Below are 23,915 nucleotides of genomic sequence, written 5' to 3'. Positions count from 1 at the left end.
TGCAGCTTTATTAATCGAGCTAAAAATAGATATCACAAAAAACATATTTAATTAGTTCACCATCTGCGAGTAACCTGATTTAAATAATTGGAAATAACTTTAAAAATAAAAATATACAGAGCCATTTCCTGGTTCCATTGGTGCACAATGTCAGTTATTGTGAAATGTAACATTTAAAAGCTTTTAAAATTTGTCAAATAGTGCCCTTGCACCTAAGAAAATAGCTTCTTTTTAAGAATCTCATTCATTTTTAAGAACCTTCATTTTAAGAAGGCTTGTGAATATTTGCAATTAGTGGAATCTCGCTGTGGTCATTAATTTGATTTGTGGTTCGACCAGTTTTGTGAGCAGGGCTGCCTTCCAACACTTTTCCAAACTGATTCAAATGGTTACATAAATCTGTGCTGAATCGCTAATTTTTTGTGCTTGAAATTCCTATCTTTTGTGTAGTTTTGTTGGTTATAAGAGAATTACAGTAGAAATACTAGCACAACCAGCAGGATCTCCATGCCTATTAGTTTCTTTTTTTTGTTGTCTTGGCATTGCCCTCTGATAGGCTTACACAAACCTGGGGCAGGTGGGAATTCAAGGCGGAAATTTGTATTGGACCCTATGCCAGTCCTGCATGTCAGTACGATCAGATTTGCATAAGAAACAAGTGCTTTATTTGTCTATTCTTCCCATCTCTTTCCCTAAATCTTCCTATTTTTCCTGCTACTCTAATGACTCGGTAGAGATGTTTAAGAGATGTATATTTTATTTTAATATTTTTGTGATTGTGTAGTTAAAGGAAACTTTGTATGCGAAAGTATGAAAGATTATTATGTTTGGAGAAGTTGAGTTTAAAAAGGTGTTTAAGGGCAATGGAACCTGAGACAAAAGGGGGAAAGATATTTCAGGAAAGGAATGCTTAACTAACTTGTGTTACTGTGGGGGAAAGCCCTGAAGACTATGCGGGATGCTGGGAAGCAGTGAAAGTTTGGAATTTAAAAAAATGTTTATTCTTTTCTCAGAGTTATAATGCAGAGTGGAGAGGGCAAGCCCTTAATCCATCTTGCTTCCTCGAAAAGTAATTTCAAATGGAATCCAATTCATGGTCTCCACAAGGGAAACATTCCAGATCCAAGCTGACAAGAGCAGGCATTACACCTGGTCTCATGCTTGATCTTAGCCAGAAGGCCGAGAATTGGAGGCAGCCATCCAGTGTTACACCAGGACAGCCTTTGTTTTAGGAAACAGTTTATTTCTGAACCTCCTTTTGGAATTCCGTATCAGAGTGGAAGTGCCTGAAAATTTAGAGATATATCTGTATTAAAATGAAGCAATTGGGTAATATTTAAATGATTTTTTTATGGTTAAAACCTATAAGACACTGTTGCCAGAAAGGTAGTTTAATTGTGAACTTTTGACTAAGCATGTTTTTTGGGAGTTGTTCTGTCAGTCTGTTTTAATTGTATAACTTTTACCTTGTGCATTAAAGTATTTTTTGTTTTTAATCTTTTTTCTAATTCTAATGGTGTTACTGGACTTCTATGCTTTTGAAGTCAGTAGCTCTTCACACTTTACAAAAAAAAGGTTTATGATTAATGAGACAGACTTCACTTTGGGGTTTGACTTTCACAGCAACAACATTATCTGTGGTCATTACAATCGAGGTAGCATCAATAGAAGGAATCTGTTCCTGTTGGGGAATGGTTGAGAGCCAGAGGACACCTATTGAAATTGAATTCGGAAAGAGCTAAAGGTGGCAAGAAAAAAAACTTTTTTTACCCAACAGTCTGATCTGGAATTCACTGCTTGAAGGTTGTTGGAGGAAGATTCTGGGATACCTTCAAAAGGGATTTGGATAAGCACCGGAAAAGAGAAAAAAAAAATCAGGACCATGATGAAAGGGCTGGGTGTGGGAATTAATCAATTTGTTCTTGCAGAGTCCGGTCAATAGACCAAATGGCTCCCTGTGCTGTAACAACTTTATCATTCTTCTCTATGAAAATTTTTCATCCCTTGCATTCATGCTTAGTTTATAATTACCGTTGAAGCTGTGGTTGGCAGTGATCAACCAGGAATGTTTTTGTCATAGTCACGTTACAATGTTCAAAGAGATCAAATTTAGCATATCCTGGAAAGAAAGACTTGTATTTATAGATCATGACCACCGGGCACCTTAAAGCTCTTTACAGCCAATGAAGTACTTGAATATGGAGTCACTGTTGTGATGCAGGTCCTGAATGGCGGCAACACCTGAAGCCTAGAATTGTTGACCACCACCACTGGCTCTGGTGCAAACATCAGCTCATCAGAGACCTAAAAATCTCAATTCTTAGTTCACGTTTGGAATGAAATAAGCTATATAAAATGGTTTAATTTTTGCTGCATGCGAACCCTGGAGTTGTTGTTTGTAAATGTTTGGTCATCACAAAGGTTTGTTTTATTTGTTGCTGGTGTGTCAGTGCCACTGGTAAGACCATCATTTATTGCTCATTCCTAATTGCCAAGCTCACTGTCACCTTGAGTGCAGTTGGGAATGGGCAGAAAATGCTGTTGCCTTTCTCATACTAAAAACAAATAAAGCAAATATCATGATAGACAAGCATATATTTCTGGTTTTATAGTTCTATAGGAAGTACAGTTAAAATAATGCACATGTCTCAATTTGTTTATTGGGGTTAGACTTTTTTTTTAACCTAGTTGTCATGTGATGTCAATCTAGTTTCTCGGATGGGTTATGATTGCATGAGGCAGGCGTGGGGTGGTGGCACAGGGAGTTTTCCAGATTCCTTTTCCCTTTTTGGCCTCGAGTATTTTCTGTGTGTCTTTTAGGTGATAGCTTTGCTTCTGATGGATGTGAAGTGCCTAGTGAACATAACCCTGGCATCATGAATGTGGGGCTTGCTGGATCAGCTGGACTTTTCCATCATGTCATTTCCATGTGTTCATAAGTGGTGATGCTGATAGGCTCTGGCTATCGTAGTACCCCGGGAACAGGTGTAAAAACACATTAGCAATTATAAATCTTTTACTCATTCACAAAAATTTGAATGTTCGACATGTTAGTCCTGACTATACATTACCTTGAGACTGAGTAAGGGTAATGGAAGACCGAAACCGTGGAAAATTATTCCAGCTATTTGCTGACTTTCTGCTACTTTTTGGTTTAGTATTGGTAGCTTAGAAAATAAGTTGAGCAACTTGCATGTTCACTATTCTGTTGCTTACTTGTCCTTTTAATGCCATTCAATTGAATCAGGCTGGTTTTGATTTGTTGATCCTGCACTCCACACTAAAGTTCAATTTCTAACTTTAATGCTACATCTTCAAATTTCTTTGGCAAATTACTGGTTATTCAGTTATATTAAGCAGTATCTGGAGGGCAGCTTTGTGCAGCACTGATATTGTGCTTTATGATGCAATCAAATTCTTTTCTCGAAGACTTGCATCACAAAGCATGACCTCCAAATTGTCAATATGGCTTTATTAATTTGGGCAACAGTGCTTTATTATCTTTGAATGTAAACCCAATGTTCCTAATGGATATTGTGTTGACGATTAACATTTTCTTTTGTTTTTCTACTGTGGCAGTGCTCACGATACACTTTCAAATAAAAATGGAAATGTTACCTTGTTCTCTAGACCTGGATGAATTGGAATGAGATCATTTTGTTAACCATTCTCTAGGTAAGGATTTAAGACTTAATACATTGGACTGTATATGGATTGTTACTCTTTTATTTATTACGGCTGAAAGAAGAGATTGCATATTTTTTGTATCAAGATGGTATAATATTTGCATGTATAGTAGTATACACCAAATGAGCTGTTTTCCTCTAATTTTGACTCTACTTTTGTTTTCTTATGAACTTAATTATCTTTCTATACCAGTTACCTTATTTTAACTTTGTATTGTAAAAGCAGAATTATTTAGGAAATTTAAGTAATTGTGTAAGAGTCATTCCTGTCTATTCCCTTTGTTCCCATTTATTATTTTGGTCGTGAACCCATAATTGGGATGTTCCTTTAAGCAAAATTGAAACAGCCTGCTTGTCAGGAGACTGTGTCCCCAAGTTTTGTTTTTGAAGAGAAGACAGACCCCTCGGCAGTGGCTGGATCTTGGGAACCAGGTTTGGAGGAAGTCCGATCGATTGGTTAACTGCCAACCGGCAGGTTGGTCAGAGACCGTATTCTGCCTGACAATGACCTGTGATTGGTTCCTGCATGTTGCTTTCTGAGACAATTGGGCAGAAGCATTTTGACCTTGGAAGTGAAAGAAACTCTCTCCCGTGCTTAGTGAAGTGAAAGAACTGCTTTATTGTTCTGAAAGCAGTGAGTACCTTGCACACCCTTTGCTCTGAACCTGAAACGATGTTGAGTCTGCAGAGAAGTTAAACAACCTTGCCAGAGAAAACCATCTCAAGCCTAGAAGGAAGAAGTATCAAAACAAAAGCTGAACTTCAGAAAGACACTTAACTAGAAACCGCCCAGTGCATCAATGAATCTTATTCTTATATTTTTATTTATATTTGATTTCCCTTTCCACCACCCTTTCCCCTCTGTTGTTTGTGTGTGAGTATGCAGAGAGTGGGGGTAGTTTGGAACAGGGTGGGGCTTGGGAAAGGGATATTAGATAGTCAGTTTTCTGTCTGTTTAATTACAATAAAAGGTAGGGTGTATTAAAGTTACAAACCTGGTGACTGACATTTATTCTGCATGGTAGCACAGTGGTTAGCACAGTTGCTTCACAGCTCCAGGGTCCCAGGTTTGATTCCCGGCTTGGGTCACTGTCTGTGCGGAGTCTGCACGTTCTCACCCTGTCTGCGTGGGTTTCCTCCGGGTGCTCCAGTTTCCTCCCACAGTCCAAAGATGTGCAGGTTAGGTGGATTGGCCATGATAAATTGCCCTTAGTGTCCAAAAAGATTAGGTGGGATTACTGGGTTACGGGTGTGGGCTTAAGTAGGGTGCTATTTCCAAGGGCCGGTGCAGACTTGATGGGCCGAATGGCCTCCTTCTGCACTGTAAATTCTATGATTCAACGAAGAACCTCGGGTAGTTTAAATAAAATCTTATTTCACCTGTGTTGTGACTCTGGGTCAAGTGGGGTTGGAATTGACTGCGCACTAGCCCAGGGCTGCGCACGAGCCCAGGGGGGTTGTGACAATTGATGTAATTGAGAGTTTTTGTAAAAGATTACTGATTAATTTAAAAACCTTTAGTGGCTAGTACTATTAAATGAAAATCAAAACTATATACAAGTAATCTGAAACTTAGCAAGAAGGAAGCTCATTGCAGCTATCAAATTGTTCAAAAACATAATTTTGTTTTAGTGCATTTTCGAAATATATACAAGCTGTTAATTACTTTATGTTGCTATTAATCAGTATTTGAAGCAGGAGCTCAACTTTATTTTTTAAAAGTAATTTTAATTGCATGCTATTATGAAAATGTAAAATATTGACCAAATATTGCTGTTACATGACATTTAATGTCATTTGCCCTTGCAGATTAGTTTTTTGTTTGTCAAGTTGTTGAAGTTGTGATATTATCAGCTCGCACAGAGGGAAGCAATATATTTCCTGAACCAGTTGGATTGGATTGAGAAATAAACAGCACAAGGACTGAGAAGGAAGTGTAGATTAGAGTGAGTGAATTTAAATTCAAATTAGGTATAGGAAGAGAGAGGAAATAAAGCCTGGATAAGTGGGGGGTGTAAAAAAGTGGAAAAACTACACTTGACATTTTTAAAAATCACCAATAATAACTGGTACCTGAAGGAATGAGACAACAACATCAGAGAGGTTGATTTAAAACAGTAGTTGCACTTCAGATGGTGGCGAGGCTTAATTTATTATCGTGAGTTTAGTTCCCATCTGCTGTATAAAGAGAGAGCTACTTCATGCCATTCCCTGCTTTCAATCATTTGGCAGTTAGCAAAATGGTGCTTTTGCACAGCTAACAGCAGAGCAAAGCATCTTGGACAACAACTGTTGGATATCTACATTGAGCCGCATATCTGTCACCTTTCACCACCACCACCCACCCCCAAAGTGGCTGTACCATTTATCCATGAATAACAGTGAGCACATTAACAAATCCTATTCATGTTGACTTTTGAATTATTGTTGCCTCTGTGCCAATGTCCATTGCTCCAGCTGACTGATTATTCAGATTCACAAAAGCAGACTTTTAAGTATAGTAAGTAAATGCATTAATTAATGTGTTCTGTTTTGTTGCTGGTAAAATCTAAGGAGGACCATTCTACTTGCAGAGCATTGTCATTACAAAAGAGGATAGGAAGTCAGGGATTAGAAAAAGTAATTTGGGCCATCACAGCTTACTTCTCAATGAAATGCCATCACTTATCATCGCATTTTGTTTTCTATGTTTTGACTCATAAATGAAAGGAATTAGTAATTGAAAGCATTGCTAATATTAATATTCCAACCCATTGTCCTGCAGAATATACATTAGTACAGTTGAATTGGATTGTTGACAGTTATGGTAATAATGTGCCCTTAAACTTGAAAAGATTTTGCTTAAGTGCTTCAGTTTTAAAGTTATTTGGACAATATATTCCATCTACTATCTGTACCAACTTGTGTAACCTTTGCCCATTTTGGTAGCTCATCACTACTCGATGGTGGACATCTGGAATGATTGACCTAGCAACAGTTAATACTTACTTTCCCCTGAATGCTTATACTTGATCACCAGCCTATGCTAACCAAAAATATTTTACTGCAGTGTGAAAATCTTTACTTCTCCTTATTGTGGTGAACCCAATATATCTACATAACACTAATACTTGTTTTTCTCTGTTTCATTCTACTGTAGCTTGCTGGCAAACACTGAAGCAATATTGTGTTAAAATGAAGTTCCCTACACAGAGATTGTACTCGCTATCCCGAACTGTTCGCTACCTGAATACCCCACGCATTAATCCTCACAGACCACACTGGAATTCTACAGCTCGGCCATACTCCACTTTCAAGAGATTTCCATTGAGGACAGCAAAACCACTTCCTTGGAAAGCTGAATACTATCCCCATAGAAATTTCATTCTTGCTAGGTTGGCAACACGACTGCTAAAAATTCGTTACCTTGTACTGGGATCAGCAGTGGGAGGTGGTTACACAGCAAAGAAGGTATGTCAGAAATGTACACTTGACAAGTGATATGGTGACAAAATAAAAAAGGACTAATGGAAATAATAAAATTATGGATTATTATAGTAATCTACCGTGCGGTTTAAGTGTAGTCTCGTATACACTTCAAATCTCAGTAGAATTTAAGTTCTACTTCTCAGAACGAAATACAAATCTTTTATTGTGTCTATTGATTATAATTGAGAGACTAAGATCTTCTTGTGGTTACAAATCAAATGTTCTCAATGAAGCCCTTGCCAGCAAAAGACTTTAAGAGAAATAATTGGCTTAATGGTTTACAACAGATTTAACTTTCAAAAATACAGTAATGGTTCTTGCTCAAAGCAAAACAGCTTGTGCAAAGTTTAAGAGTTAGAGTGGAAATATGGAAATATGAAATAAGGATAGCGAGTAGTCCGGTAAAAGGTATAGAGTGATCCAGGATGGAAAATGGCGGCCCAGACCTCTATGTTTAAAGAGAATGTTATTAGTCTGACTCCATCTGTCCCTACCCCTGCAATGTGCTGATTGGCTTGGATGGGTCTGAAATGCATTTGGTTGGATGGTTAGTTGTCAATCATCAATGTGCAACATTATCTTAGTAAGAAGTCTTACAACACCAGGTTAAAGTCCAACAGGTTTGTTTCAGACACTAGCTTTCGGAGCACTGCTCCTTCCTCAGGTGAATGAAGAGGTATGTTCCAGAAACATATATATAGACAAATTCAAAGATGCAAGGCAATGCTTAGAATGCGACATTTGCAGGTAATTAAGTCTTTACAGATTTAGAGATAGGGGTAACCCCAGGTTAAAGAGGTGTGAATTGTCTCTAGCCAGGACAGTTGGTAGGATTTCGCAAGCCCAGGCCAGATGGTTGGGGATGAATGTAATGCAACATGAATCCCAGGTTCCGGTTGAGGCCGCACTCATGTGTGCGGAACTTGGCTATAAGTTTCTGCTCGCCGATTCTGCTTTGTCGCACGTCCTGAAGGCCGCCTTGGAGAATGCTTACCCGGTGATCCGAGGCTGAATGCCCTTGATTGCTGAAGTGTTCCCCGACTGGAAGGGAACATTCCTGCCTGGTGATTGTCGCGCAATGTCCGTTGATTCGTTGTCGCAGCGTCTGCATGGTCTCGTCAATGTACCACGCTTCGGGACATCCTTTCCTGCTGCGTATGAAGTAGACAACGTTGGCCGAGTCGCACGAGTACGTACCGCGTACCTGGTAGGTGGTGTTCTCACGTGTAATGGTGGTATCCATGTCGATGATCTGGCACGTCTTGCAGAGATTGCCATGGCAGGGTTGTGTGGTGTCGTGGTCGCTGTTCTGAAGGCTGGGTAGTTTGTAGATGTGCTTAACAGATATCTACAGACGCTGAAAGATGCCCTCGTACGAACGGGATGTGGCGCTCGACTCATCGATCGACAGTTTCAACGCGCCACAGCAAAACTGCACCAACCTCCTCAGAAGACAAACATGGGACACAACCGACAGAGTACCCTTCATCGTCCAGTACTTTACTGGAGCGGAGAAACTATGACATCTTCTTTCGCAGCCTTCAACACGTCATTGATGAAGATGAACATCTTGCTAAGGTCATCCCCATACCCCCACTACTTGCCATCAAACAACCGCGCAACCACAAACAAACCATTATTTGCAGCAAACTACCCAGCCTTCAGAACAGCGACCACGGCACCACACAATCCTGCCATGGCAATCTCTGCAAGACGTTCCAGATCATCGACATGGATACCACCATTACACGTGAGAACACCACCCACCAGGTACGTGGTACATACTCGTGCGACTCGGCCAACGTTGTCTACCTCATACACTGCAGGAAAGGATGTCCTGAAGCGTGGTACATTGGCGAGACCATGCAGACGCTGCGAGAACGAATGAACGGATATTGTGCGACAATCACCAGGCAGGAATGTTCCCTTCCAGTCGGGAGACACTTCAGCAGTCGAGGGCATTTAGACTGATCTCCGGGTAAGCGTTCTCCAAGGCAGCCTTCAGGACGCGCGACAACGCATAATTGCCGAGCAGAAACTTCTAGCCAAGTTCCGCACACGTGAGTGCGGCCTCAACCGGGACCTGGGATTCATGTCGCATTACATTCATCCCCCACCATCTGGCCTGGACTTGCGAAATCCTACCAACTGTCCTGGCTTGAGACAATTCACACCTCTTTAACCTGGGGTTACCCCTATCTCTGGAACTGTAAAGACTTAATTATCTGCAAATGCTCACATTCTAAGCATTGTCTTGCATCTTTGAATTTGTTTATATATATATATATATTTCTGGAACATACCTCTTCATTCTCCAGAGGAAGGAGCAGTCCTCCGAAAGCTAGTGTCTGAAACAAACCTGTTGGACTTTAACCTGGTGTTGTAAGACTTCTTACTGTGCTCACCCCAGTCCAATGCCGGCATCTCCACATCAACATTATCTTGTTGAACTTTTAAAATTAATATAAATGTTGCATGTAGAATTCTTAATGTGTGTTGGAATGCAAACTCTGCTCTTATCATTAAACTGGTATGTGCTGAACTCTGCGATTCTGTTCATTTGAACAATGGCAGAGCTCATATGAACTATCATGTCAATTTGACCTTCAGTATAATGTTGCATTTGCTTGTAGTTAGACTGTAGATGTTTCAAATCCATACTTTCATTATTGCAAGCTATATGTTTTTGTAATCTAAGTTATGCTTGAAGTTTTATGAAGAAATCCATTTTTAAATGGATTTTAAACGGCCTTAGTATTTACATTAAAATTGCTAAATCAATGACCCTTTTACCTATCAGAAACAGCTGGTTCCCTTCAGTATATCAGGAGGAATTTCTGTGAATGCACTTCCCAATTCAAAGACATGATAGAATTTAAAGATTCAACTTAAAACTGAAACATCCACAATTGATTGCATAATAATATCTAAATTATTTGATAATTCATTATTGCAATTAAAAATGTTTCATCTCCTTAATGGTTTGTTAGTTTATGTTTTTGCCTGATCTACTCCGTATTTCATAGAATTTACAGTGCAGAAGGAGGCCATTCGGCCCATCGAGTCTGCACCGGCTCTTGGAAAGAGCACCCTACCCAAGGTCAACACCGCCACCCTATCCCCATAACCCAGTAACCCCACCCAACACTAAGGGCAATTTTATCATGGCCAATCCACCTAACCTGCACATCTTTGGACTGTGGGAGGAAACCGGAGCACCCGGAGGAAACCCACGCACACACGGGGAGGATGTGCAGACTCCGCACAGACAGTGACCCAAGCCGGAATCGAACCTGGGACCCTGGAGCTGTGAAGCAATTGTGCTATCCACAAGGCTACCGTGCTGCCCTCATTTACGCCATTTGTGTTTTTATTTCTGATTTCCAGCATCTGCAGTATTTTGCTTTTACCATGCACCTTCTTCTTTTGTTAGACATATGACCAATGGAAGGAAATGATGCCAGATCTAACCGCGTACAAATGGATAATTCCAGATTTTGTCTGGGACCTCGATGAACATATTAACTTTGGTAAGCTGATTTTGGTTGCAGATATACATTCAAAAGTGTTGGAGCTGTAATACTTATTTAAAATATGAACTAATTGTTCCAATTGTTGTGCTGTAGCTTGCGCTTTTAAATAAGCCAGTTCTTGTTCTGTTCCTTTGATGGATAGAAAAGTGTAATTTAATATCGATCTGGATTTTGCAGTAATGATAATGGTGCCAATGTTTGCACATACGCAATTGAATGTGAGAGCCCAGAAGTTGCTGTTAGTGATTTTTTTTGGGGGGTGGGGGGGCTTCCTCAAGCATCACATTTTTGTAGTATCCCTAAAATACAAGCAGTTAGAAATAACTGGACTGACAACTTTCAATCTTGGACTTGTGATCTTGAAAACTCTTAAAAACCCTTGAAAAATTACTTTTTTGAATCGGGTGTAACTGGGGGTTAACAGCATACTGAGTTCATAATTACTGCCAAACAGCCTTACTGGCCATGAAAGTGCAGTTGTATAATTGTTGAATGCAAATATCTCCATTTTGATAAATTCCACAAATGTTTTACAAGTTTGTTTAAAGCATCTACTTCAGTCCCATGGTTGTGTCCTGATCATTTATTTAATTATCTATAAAATTTAAACATTAAACATGAAGGGATTCTGAAGTTTTTAACCTCCTGATTTGCTGTCTGAGAATGCTTCAGTTTGATTGGCTGCTTATTGATGACATCATTTACTGATGTCTGGAAATCCCTTTGACTTGCTGCCAGATTGAATGTTGTGCTAAATTTTGGGGGTCAGCTTCATTCGAGCGCAGCAGCAAATGCTGTTGCTTCACAAATGAAAGAGAAAATACTGGAAAATCTCAGCAGGTCTGGCATCTCTAGGGAGAGAAAAGAGCTAACGTTTCGAGTCCGATGACTCTTTGTCAAAGCTGCCACTGACCGCAACATCCAATCCATTTAATGGGAGCACATACACCTGTTTTTATTGTTAAATGTGTGGATGACTTAAAAGCAACCGTGATTCTTTTTGGAAGAAATGGGAACAATTCAGTACTGATTCTCTCGACAGACTGTACAGACTTTTTTTATTTGTTTAAAATGGTATCAGAAGTAAAAAAAAAAGAACATTTTGTTTTCATATGTTCATACAGGTTGGTTAGAGGGAAGTTACCTGAATTCCTCAGCAAAGATTAAAGCTGCTTCCAACCGTGGTTTTGGTGGAGCAATTAAGTGTTTGTCTTCCTGGAAAAATTGTCTGGAATTTGGAGTCATGGTCTTAGGATAAGGAGCTGCCCATTTATGACTGAGATGAGCAGTTTCTTCAATCAGAAGTTTGTGTATTTTGGAATTTGCTACTCCAGTGATCTGTGGATATTTAGTGCTCGAGTAAATTCAAGTTTGAGGTTGTTGGATTTTTGGACATTAAGGGAATCAAGGGATATGGTGATAGGTTGGGAAAGTGGAGTTGATACAGAAGATCAGCCATGATCTCGCAGGACCCATGTGACCTACTGTTGCCCTCCATTCTTATGTTCTTACATTGCAACTGCTGGCTGAAGAGAATAGTGAATACAGGTCTAAAATGTGCACATTTTTTTTTTAGATAAGATTCGGGAAATCTTCTCTGATGCAGAACTTGCTAAGTTGCTACCTGATTTTGAGAAGGTTGGAGAAAGCCTGAATCATCTCAAAAGCCTACTATCGCCAGGTTGGTATCTGTTTGAGGAATGTTATGAGTGCTATATGAAGAGGTTTTGAAGGTAGTTAGTCCATCGTGATGCTTCATGTAGTATTTCTTACATGTTTTACTGAGGGAACCTGCTGATTTGCTGCAAATCATAGTTGTTATTTGGAGAGTGACAAGTCAATAGTAAGCAACTATTAAGCTCAAACCTTTGGAAAATGTTACACAAGCAGGTGCAAGGTACTATTGGGAAAGCTAACTGATCTTTGCAGAATACGAGCAATTGTAACCAAAATACCAACTAAGTACACATCCTCATTACAAGAACACTGCAAAGTGCAACATGTGGAGCAGCAATTACAATGTGAATCATCTTTCAAAAAATAAAACCATAAGATTTTGAGATCTTCCTGGAAAATAATCATGAAGGATCGTGTAATAGAGTAGGATGTGCAGCCTTCCATATCAACCTACTCGTAAATATTCACAGGTTAAATAGGTGGCATTCCATATTGAATATAAGATAATTGCTTTAGAAATTCAAATTCAACTTTCTTTTCTGAGCAACATTATTTGAAACACCTCATGTTCTTGCATTGGTCTGATCTCTTCAGAGAACATACTGTTTGATACATAATGAGGGAGTAAAAAAGCTTCAGATTGTTTCAGATTAAAGCTCAAAACTTGACATGATTTACCTGTCCAAAATAGTCAACAAAATGTTGAGTAGAATACAGGAACAAATGAACAGTGCTCTTCTAAATACATATATAAACTTATTTTAAGTAGTGGATACGAAATAAATAAATAATCTTAATTGTCGCAAGTAGGCTTTCATTAACACTGCAATGAGATTACTGTGAAAAGCCCCTAGTCGCCACGTTCTGGCGCCTGTTCGGGTACACAGGAAGAATTCAGAATTCTCAGCTAGTACGGGAATTGAACCCACGCTGTTGGTCTTGTTCTGCATCACAAGCCAGCTGTCTAGCTGCTTGTTTATGTAGATGACCACTGTACCTTATTTATGGCACCCCTCCTTCCTTTATACCATACCCACTAAACTGCTGACCACGGATTTCCTATCTTATTTGACTGTGTAAATGGTTTCCTTTTGTTAAATGTGTCCCAAGAGTCGATCCTGGCCTCTTCCTCATCTGCCTGCTCCCGTGGCCATATTGTCTGAAGACATGGGGTCAGGTTTCATATGTAATCTCACTCCTCCACTTCTCTCAACTGCTTTGTGTTGTTAGACTGTCCTACATGCAGTCTCGAATGAGCTGTAGATTGCTTGCATTAAACATTGGAAAAACTACAGCTAATGACTTTGCTTCACAATAAACGCTGTGTCTTTGCCACTTATAATATTCCAACTTCCTGAGCTCTCAGATTGAACCATATGCAACTTTGGCATCCAATTTCATGCCAAACTGAGCTTTCAACTTCATATCTTCATCATTGCAAAGAATATTCCCACCTCCCTAATATTGCCCAAGCCTCCCTTGCCTTAGTTCACCTGCTGCTGCAGCTCCCATCAATGCCCTTGACACTTCAAGATGTAACTATTCCCAAACTCTCCTGGCTGCCCCCCTCCCCCAAATGCACAATGCTTTGTAAATTTTAGCTCACCAAAAGCCCTGCTGCCCTTGCCCTCCACCAAATCCTGTGCCTGCATTATACTTGCTTAGTCCCCCAAATCCTCCAATATAATATTTATTTGTCAGTATTTAAATCCCTATACTGTGCTGCCCTCCTATCTCTGTAGCTTCCTCCAATCCACCAAATTCCTTGCTCATAGTTCACCATTCTTCTTGTCTTTCCTGCTATTACCCCACCATTGAAAGCCATGTCTTCAGCTATCTAGGCTGCATGTTCTGGAATTCGCACTCTGCCACTGCAACCACCCTCTCCTCCATTAAGACTCTTCATAAATCTATGAGCAAGACCATAAAACTTCTATGATCAAATTTCTGGTCACCTTTCCTTGCTTGGCAACTATTTTTGTCTGATTGGGCTTCCATGATGTGGCATAGGGTATTTTCTGTATTAATGCTTCCATATAAATGCAAATTGCTAATATATAATTTCATTTATTGCTGAGTCAGTTGACTCGGTGAATCAACAGATGTCAGATGTGGCCGTGCTGAGCTTAGGTTTTACCTGTCTGGCTGATTTTCTTTTTGGAAAAAGTGAAATAGACGGAGGTTTAAAAATGGCTAAAATTAACATTTTCAAAATTTGTGCACTATGGATTAAGTTTTCACAACAGGGAATAACTCCTTTAACCATGATTAAAAGCTGTGTAACTTCATACAGGATGCGTTCTGAATTCATCACCATAGAATGAAACTGCTTCTACTATTTTGCACCTGCATATCTGACTTCTCCTTGATTAGCTTTAATCTTGTCCCAAAAAACTGAAGTTCAATGATGCATATGGTCAGGTGAAATAATATGGTGAAGTACATAAAGTAATAACATTGCCTTTAAGTGTATGTTTGTTCAGAGAGATTTCCTGTAAACTTCAATTTTGTAGTGCTACTGTGAGGGAGAGTTGATATTGGACACTGGAAAGAATGAGAATGTAAAGTAAATGCTACAAAAATATTAGTTTCATAAAATCTATTAAAAGACATGCATTTTTTCTTTTAAGGTGATAACATTAGAATACCGAAGAAATGGCTGATATCATTTTTAACCACACATTACTGAAAAAAAATCTGTTCCGCACCAATTGTAGAAAATGATCAAGTGCAGCATTTCAGATTTTGGTGATGAGTTGTATGGAGTGGCGTACTCAATTTCATGTGTTCTCAGTCAATTTATGCACTGGGGCAGAGTAGTTAAAGATGCGACTTATATTTGTGTTTCTCATTTTGCTGCCTTTTCACAGGTGAAAATTTGTATAATGAAGTCAAAGGAGTCTCTGATCTGCTTCTGTTGTTAGGTGTGTGAATCACTTTTGTTGTCATTAACCCGCCTACTTACAGTTTTAAAAAATCCCTAATACTTTTTGTCTTATCTACATATTATATACATCATTTGAAACTATTTGTTTTATGCTTACATTATACCTTGAAATTGGTGACTAAATTTGAGATTGCTAAAACTTCCATTTAGCCACTTAAAATGTTTTCCTTTGGGTGATTGCAAGGCACAACATTGTAAGTAACTTGCCATTTCCAAGTGAAACCTTTCACATTTTGAATACTGGAATATGGCCTGCATTTTCTACGTATAGCGGCATTAGCATTACACCTCAGAAGAAGAAAAACTAAAGTTCTTTCAACATGAATTAACTAGGTTTTCTTACACTTAACAACAGATTATTTTTATATTTTCCAAAATGACCTGCTTTATGTAAATGTATTCCTTAGTAACTCCTTCCCATAAAATATTTTGAAGTTTCATGAAAGGCCTGAGAGTAATTTTATGCTCATTCACCTCCTTTGACTTCAGTAGATTCTTTGGAATGTTGTATGTAAAACTAAAGTAGCAATTTATAAGAATGAAGTTCAGTTATGAACTAAGTGTAATAATTTTTTTAGATTTAGAATATCTTCAGAGTTATCTTGTACCACTGGCATGTAGACATGTCACCAGTGGGATAGACCAGAATGTCAGTGGCCAATAGAATATGTAGCCAAGTGAAGATGAGTATTGCTAAGCAATAATGTTGAGCAAAATACATAATTTTATCTTGGAGAATGAATTATGTTTCAAAAGCTTGCAGCAACGTCTCCATATTGTCAGCTCTCTACAGTTTATCATATTGAATTTACAATGCGGAGACATTATTTTAGCAGTTAGGTAATTGACCCTTTTTCCCTTCCATAGATTGATGTCTTGTAATTGCCTTCAGAGAAACATTTTTCAATATTAGCAAAGTAAAAGTTTCAGCCATTTCAAATACAGTACATTTCAGTGGTAAAATTCAAACATAAACAAATGGCTTTAAGCAATTTAGGACTCTGCAGATTAGGCAAACAATGCCAGGACAATGTGTTTTGCTTGCGGTGTGTGTTTCAGAGCTTTTTTGATTCCTATTCTGCTTGTAGAATATCGGGCAGCCCATATTTTGTTGAAATTGACTGCTGGACAGAAAAAATAACTTCACTTTTGTACAGCCAGACATAGAAATGTTCACTTTGTTTACAGCCAGACATTTCTAAGAGTAAAGAGGAAGAGAACAGTATTGTGCGCTAAATATAAGCTTATCATCAGGCTTTATTATCTGCAAATATTATTGTCACCAATAAAAGTAAAAGTAAATAATATTATTGTCACCAATAAATTGAAGTAAATTTACATATATTTGAAAATAACACTTGCATTCTTTGAGAATTGTTGCGAGTTATGTTGCCAACCAAAAGACTGTAGTGTGCGATTAGCTACGTTCCAACTCGACTATCCCTCTTCCCAATGTTCCTTATTTGACAAATAACTGACTGCAAAAAAATGTCCATAAAAACTGTCATAAAAGAAAGGCAATGCATCATCATATTAAAAAATATTGTAACCACTCGTACATGCATGTTAGCCAATAGGTCCATGTTCCCCATTCCACTTGATAGATGTAACCGAGTGACTTCATTGCTGCGTTCTATGTAGGTAACACATATAGAAATACAAATAAAATAGATACAAATAGTTTAATGTGAGAGTTCTAATATGCTGAATGTTAATTTGGTTGTGAGAAATATTTCCTACTTTTTCAATGTTTGGAGCATGAATAAATCATGTATTCTTTTAACTTCCTTCTGAAATAAAGCCTAGTTGTCCACCACTAACTGAATTATTTTATTCCTTGCTATAGTCCGCTGGTTTCACAACACAATGTCCAAGTGTGTCTTATAGTATCAATAAACTCTTGGATAATATTTTATATAAGCTGATTGATTACTCATGATATTGCTCAGGCAGGACATTTTTTAAAAAATTGATTAAGCCCAGCTGCTAATATCTCTGAAAGGGATTGCTTCAAATTGTATCCAAGCAAACACCAAGAGTTTGATCAGACCCAGGATTTCTGTGTAGTTGAAATTTCAGTTACAATTTTTAAATGCTTTAAGTTTTATTGACTTAGTGAGATTTTCAGGTTTAATATGAAATGCGCTGCTTGCCGTGTTTGTTTTGAAATGCTGTGGAGTAACCCAAGTGCCTCCTGCTGCCACATGAGTGAAGTCCAAGACAAAGCAGCTCCATTGATTGGCATTCCATTCATCACCTTGAACCTTCACTTCCTCCACTACTGGCATACTGCTCTCGTATGTACTACCTGACATTTTTTAAAAAAAGACTATTTAGCATGGCCAATCCACCTAACCTTCACATCTTTGGACACGAAAGGGCAATTTAGTGTGGCCAATCCACCTACGCTGCACACCTTTTGGGTTGCGGGGGAGAGACCCATGCAGATACGGGGAGAATGTGCAAACTCCACACGGACAGTGACCCGGGGCCGGAATCGACCTCTGGTCCTTGACTCCGTGAGGCAACAGCGCTAATGCGCTACCGTGCCGCCCCTGTACAATCTGACATTTCCACTGCAGCAACACCCCAAGGCTTCTTCGACAGAATCTCCTGGACCTGGGACCTCTACCACCTAGTGAGACGAGGGTAGCAGATGCATGGGAACACAACCACCTGCAGGTTTCCCACCAAGTTGCACACCATCCTAGCTTGGAAATATGTCACTGTTTCTTTACTGTTGCTGAGGGGGTCAAAATCTCAGAACTCCCTTCACCACATGGACTCCAGCAGTACAAAAAGCAGCTCAGCGCCAAAGGCAGTTAAGGACGGATGATAAATGCTGGCATTACCACTGTCACCCACATCCTGTGAATGAATTGTAAAAAAACATAATTGGTATGGAGCAATCAAAGTGATTTGGAATGCTGTCTCTGTTATTAATAATTATTGGGATAATCCTATATTACATAGAATGCTTAATTGTATAGATGATTTCTGGTCAGTATCACAATATGTTAATAAGGCCAGAAGCTTCAGTTTTTTGCAGCTATTTAAATTTAATGGCTGTGGGCACGGTTTCCCAGGACGTGGAGAACCCGACAGCTGAAGGGAGGCAAGAACAATCCGATGCAGCAGATAGGTGTGGGCTAGGTGGAGCAGGCAAACTACTTTGCCTTGGCAGTCCAAGTTAACATACCATGATCTGCTTTGTCTCTCCCCTGCGATGTCCCACATTCTTGCTTTCTTTTTCTCTTCCATGCTCCCCCAGCCCTCTCACCTTCCCACAATCTCTCCCATCTATCCAACATTGTGACTGCTCCATCACACTTTGGGGATCAATATTTCAATAATATTGCTGTTTGAATCTTTACTCACTGCTGTTTTGCCTCCTTTAAACGTAATTATTTGTTAGGTATTCAACATCCACATTGGTTTAATGTGTCGGAAAAGTTAGTCCACTGTTATGTGGTTTATTGCAGATTCTGCAGAAAATTCTACTGCTATGAAAGCATCTGATACTCAAGGTTTTGACAACAATGGGAAACAGTATAAGAAGGCAAGTTTCTAGTTAGAAACTAGTTGATTTCTTCAATTATTCGCCTAAGTATAGAATGATGAGAGTTTGCATTTTGATCACCTTAAAAATAGAGTGACTGAGAACAAGTAAAATCATCAATTGTTACAAACTTTGTGGAAGTTAAACGTGGGACAAAGAATGTGGCCAAATTTGAAATTTATTCCAGCACATTTTCAACTTGTGTTGCTCTAATTGTCTCAATGAAACTTTAATTGTAGCAATGAAACATTTCTGTTCTACAGATGAGTTTTTTTTACAGAATACCAGATTTCTTCACCTGCTTAGAACACCAAATAAGGAAATTTTAAAAATTATGTTTTGTGTTTTACTTCTTCTATCTTCCTAAAATGAGAACTTAAAAAGTGAAGTCTGTCATTTTTCAATAATAATATGATTAATCTGTATTTAAACATTAAATTGAAATGCAAATCAAATTCGGACGGTGATACATTACAACAATGATTGAGAGGTACTGATAAATGACAAATTTTCCTATGAATATTGCACATATCAAATTTATGACGTGGCCAGTTAGAGGAAATAGATACTTTTCCCCTACTTTGCAAACAATAGATAACCTTTATATATTTTGGAAATCTAGGCTGATGTCCCACTGTGAAGCTTGTAGAGAATGTTAATAGTGGGAAAACCCCAAGTGGCTGTCAGTTAGCAACAGGGCTCAACAATATTTAAAAGATTACATGGATAGTAAAGCGCAGATGTAGCGGGTAAAGGAATCATTTTTGAAAAACAATATTTTTATTCAAATTTTTTACATATTTTCAACAAACCCCCACCCCCCTTACAGAAAAAAGAAAATCAAAGACCACATAAATAAACATCTTACAACTACATCACAAATTCCCAAATATACAAACCCCCCATTAAGCAATAATAACCACAGTAGTAAACACAAAGCAGATCCCCCCCCCCCAGGGTTGCTGCTGCTACTGACCACCTCCTAATGCCGCCCTAGAAAGTCTAGGAATGATTGCCAACGCCTGAAGAACCCTTGCACAGACCCTCTCAAGGCAAATTTTACCCTCTCCAATTTAATGAATCCTGCCATGTCGCTGACCCAGGCTTCCATGCTTGGGGGCCTTGCATCTTTCCACTGTAGCAGAATCCTCTGCCGGGCTACCAGGGACGCAAAGGCCAGAATACCGGCCTCTTTCGCCTCCTGCACTCCCGGCTCGTCTGATACCCCAAATAGTGCTAACCCCCTGCTCGGCTTAACCCGGGTGATCACCACCTTCGACACCGTCCTCGCAACGCCCCTCCAGAACCCATCCAGCACCGGGCACGCCCAGAACATATGGGCGTGATTTGCTGGGCTCCCCGAGCACCTCACACACCTGTCTTACCACCCCAAAGAATCTGCTCAGCCTCGCCCCTGTCGTGCGCTCTGTGAAGAACCTTAAATTGTGAAGAACCTTAAATTGTATCAGGCTAAGCCTGGTGCAAGAGGAGGAAGAATTAACCCTACCCAGGGCGTCCGCCCACATACCCTCGTCTATCTCCTCCCCAAGCTCCTCCTCCCATTTGCCCTTTAGCTCCTCCACCGAGGTCTCCTCCTCCTGCATCTCCTGGTAGATCGCAGAGACCTTGCCTTGTCCAACCCACCCCCCCGAGAGCACCTTATCCTGGATCCTACGTGCTGGAAGCAGCGGGAACTCCCTAACCAGCCGTCTTACAAACGCCCTTACCTGCATGTAGCTGAAGGCATTTCTGGGGGGAAGCCCGACTTTTTCCTCCAGCTCCCCAAGGCTCGCATCTATAAACAGGTCCCCCATTCTTCTAATTCCTGCCCTGTGCCAGCTCAGGAAACCTCCATCCATTCTCCCCGGGACGAACCGATGGTTCTCTCGGATCGGGGACCAAACCGAAGCCCCTCACCCCTGTGGTGTCTCCACTGCCCCCAATTTTTCAAAGTCACCGCCACCACTGGACTCGTGGTGTACCTTGTCGGCGGGGGCGGCAGCGGTGCTGTCACCAGCACACTCCGACTCGTGCCCACACAGCACGCCATCTCCAGCCTCTTCCACGCTGCCCCCTCCCCCTCCATTACCCACTTGCGTATCATCGCCACATTGGCAGCCCAGTAGTACCCACACAGATTAGGCAACGCTAACCCTCCTCTGTTCCAGAAACACCCTTCTCACCCTCGGGGTCTTTTTCGCCCCAAACGAATCCCATGCTGACCCACTTAAAAAAGGCCTTTGGGATCAGGATGGGGAGGCACTGGAATACAAAATGGAACCTCGGGAGCATCGTCATTTTCACCGACTGCACCCTACCCGCCAGGGAGAGTGGCAGCATATCCCACCTTTCAAATTCCTCCTCCATCTGCTCCACCAGTCGCGTCAAGTTGAGCTTGTGTAGGGCCCCCAGCTCCTGGCCACCTGGATCCCCAGGTACCGAAAACTCCTTTCCGTCCTCTTCAATGGAAGCTCGTCTATCCCCCTTCCCTGGTCCCCTGGGTCTACCACGAAGAGCTCACTCTTCCCCACGTTGAACCTATACCTGGAAAAGTCCCCAAACTCCCTGAGGATCTGCATCACCTCCGGCATCCCCCCCCCCCACTGGGTCCGCCACATACAGTAACAGGTCATCGGCATACAACAATACCCGGTGGCGTCGTCTGTCCCCCCGGACCAGCCCGCTCCAGTTCCTGGACTCCCTCAAAGCCACAGCCAAAGGCTCAATTGCCAATGCAAATAGCATGGGGGATAGGGGGCACCCCTGCCTCGTCCCCCGGGACAGCCGAAAGTATTCCGACCTCCTCCGATCTGTGGCCACACTCGCCACCGGGGCTTCGTAAAGTAGCCTAACCCAACTAATGAACCCTTCCCCGAACCCAAACCTCCTCAACACTTCCCAAAGGTACCCCCACTCCACCCTATCGAAGGCCTTCTCCGCATCCATTGCCGCCACTATCTCCGCTTCCCCCTCCACTGCAGGCATCATGATGACGTTAAGGAGCCTCCGCACATTGATGTTCAGCTGCCTTCCCTTCACAAAACCCGTCTGTCCTCGTGAATCACCCCCGGGACACAGTCCTCAATTCTGGTAGCCAACACCTTCGCTAACAGTTTTGCGTCCACGTTGAGGAGTGAGATTGGCCTATATGACCCACACTGTAATGGGTCCTTGTCCCGTTTCAAGATCAGCGCCCTGGACATCGTCGGGGTTAGGCCCCCCCCCCCCCTCCCTCGCCTCATTGAAAATCCTCACTAGTAGAGGGCCCAGCAGGTCCATGTACTTCCAGTAAAATTTCACCGGGAACCCATCTGGCCCCGGTGCCTTCCCCGCCTGCATACTCCCCAGCCCCTTAGTCAGCTCCTCCAGCCGGTGCCCCCAGCCCAACCCCTGCTCCTCCTCCACCCTCGGGAAACTCAGCCGATCCAAAAATCGACGCATCCCCCCCCCCCCCCCCATCTCCGTCGGGGGCTCAGACCTGTACAGCCCCTCATAAAAGTCTCTAAATACCCCATTTATTCCCACCGCACTCCGCACCGTGTTCCCCCCCTTTATTCCTAACTCCCCCAATCTCCCTCGCTGCCTCCCGCTTCCGAAGCTGGTATGCCAACATCTGGCTAGCCTTCTCCCCGTACTCATACACAGCCCCTTGCGCTTTCCTCCACTGCACCTCTGCCTTCTTGGTAGTCAACAGGTCGAACTCGGCCTGGAGGGTTCGCCACTCCATCGACCCCCCCCAGTGTGGTAGTCTTCTCCCCCCTCCTGTCCATCAGCAGGAGCTCCTCTTCAACACCGCCCTTGCCCCCCCCCCCTCCTTCCCTAGCACGGGTTAAAGCCCGCGCTTCCCATCAAACCGGCCCCACCCTCTCTGGCGCAGCTCCCTTTTGCGGCCTAATCCCAGTTCCCCCACCTTGGGCCTCCCATCTCTCCTCCCACCCCCCCACCCCCAAACGGGGCCCCGTCTTTCCAACCACCGGCGCCAACACTCTCTCTCAAAACCTCCACTTCGAACCATTTCGCCCTACCCCACCCAGCACCCAAGGAAACAGTACAGAACATCCCCCAAAGCACAGTAACCCTCCCGCGACATCCCCTCCCAACCGACCCTCAGTCCGTGTCCAACTTTTCGGCCTGGATATAGGTCCACGCTTCCTCCAGCGTCACAAAGTAGTGATGCCGGTCCTTAAATGTGACCCACAGTCGCGCCGGCTGCAGCATCCAAATTTCACCCCCTTCCGATGCAGAACCACCTTAGCCCGATTGTACCCGGCCCTCCTCTTGGCCACCTCCGCGCTCCAGTCCTGGTATATACGGACCTCTGCATTCTCCCACCTGCTGCTCCGCTCCTTTTTTGCCCATCTTAGGACACACTCCCTGTCCACCAAGCGGTAGAACTGCACCAATACCACTCGTGGCGGCTCGTTAGACTTGGGCCTCGCCAGGACTCGGTGGGCCCCATCCAGCTCCAGGGGCCTCGGGAAGGCACTCGCGCCCATCAACGTGTACAGCATCGTGACCACATATGCTCCAGCATCCAACCCCTCCACTCCCTCATGGAGACCCAGAATCCGCAGGTTCTTCCTCCTCGACCGATTCTCCATGTCCTCGAACTTCTCCTGCCATTTCTTATGCAGCGCCTCGTGCGCCACTCCCTTGCAGCAGGGGCTGTTTAGCTCAGGGCTAAATCGCTGGCTTTGAAGGCAGGCCAGCAGCACGGTTCAATTCCCGTAACAACCTCCCCGAACAAGAGGCCGGAATGTGGCGACTAGGGGCTTTTCACAGTAACTTAATTGAAGCCTACTTGTGACAATAAGCGATTTTTTTCATTTCACCGCCAGGCCCAATATCTCGTCCTCATTCTCCGAGGCCTTCTGCCGCACCGCCCGGATCGCCGCCCCTTGGGCCTTCTGGGTCTCGACCAGCTTGTCGATCGAAGCCTTCATCGGCTCCAGCAGCTCTGCTTTCAATTCCGTGAAGCAGCGCTTGAGAAACTCCTGCTGCTCTTGCGACCACTGCGCCCACGCTGCCTGGTCTCCACCCGCCGC

General features: G+C 42.1%; 1 protein-coding gene across 5 annotated transcripts in view; it reads left to right on the top strand.

The window, feature by feature from the left end:
• The window catches only part of opa1 (OPA1 mitochondrial dynamin like GTPase), a 141,583-nt gene that overhangs the window by 5,638 nt on the left and 112,030 nt on the right, over nt 1-23,915 (top strand). For 3 of the 5 annotated variants that reach the window (XM_072474307.1, XM_072474305.1, XM_072474304.1), the window contains exons 2-7: nt 3,580-3,675; nt 6,826-7,136; nt 10,588-10,684; nt 12,264-12,368; nt 15,235-15,288; nt 18,794-18,870. In XM_072474307.1, coding sequence (XP_072330408.1) covers nt 6,861-7,136; nt 10,588-10,684; nt 12,264-12,368; nt 15,235-15,288; nt 18,794-18,870 — 609 coding nt within the window. In that variant the 5' untranslated portion in view covers nt 3,580-3,675; nt 6,826-6,860. The remainder of the gene's footprint in view (nt 1-3,579; nt 3,676-6,825; nt 7,137-10,587; nt 10,685-12,263; nt 12,369-15,234; nt 15,289-18,793; nt 18,871-23,915) is intronic. The other 2 variants (XM_072474308.1, XM_072474306.1) reach the window with 1 other exon arrangement.

The sequence above is a fragment of the Scyliorhinus torazame genome, chromosome 14 (genome assembly GCF_047496885.1).
Source record: "Scyliorhinus torazame isolate Kashiwa2021f chromosome 14, sScyTor2.1, whole genome shotgun sequence".
NCBI classification, from domain to species: domain Eukaryota; kingdom Metazoa; phylum Chordata; class Chondrichthyes; order Carcharhiniformes; family Scyliorhinidae; genus Scyliorhinus; species Scyliorhinus torazame.
Note: the sequence above shows the minus strand (reverse complement) of the source record. Positions and strands in the feature narration are given on the sequence as shown.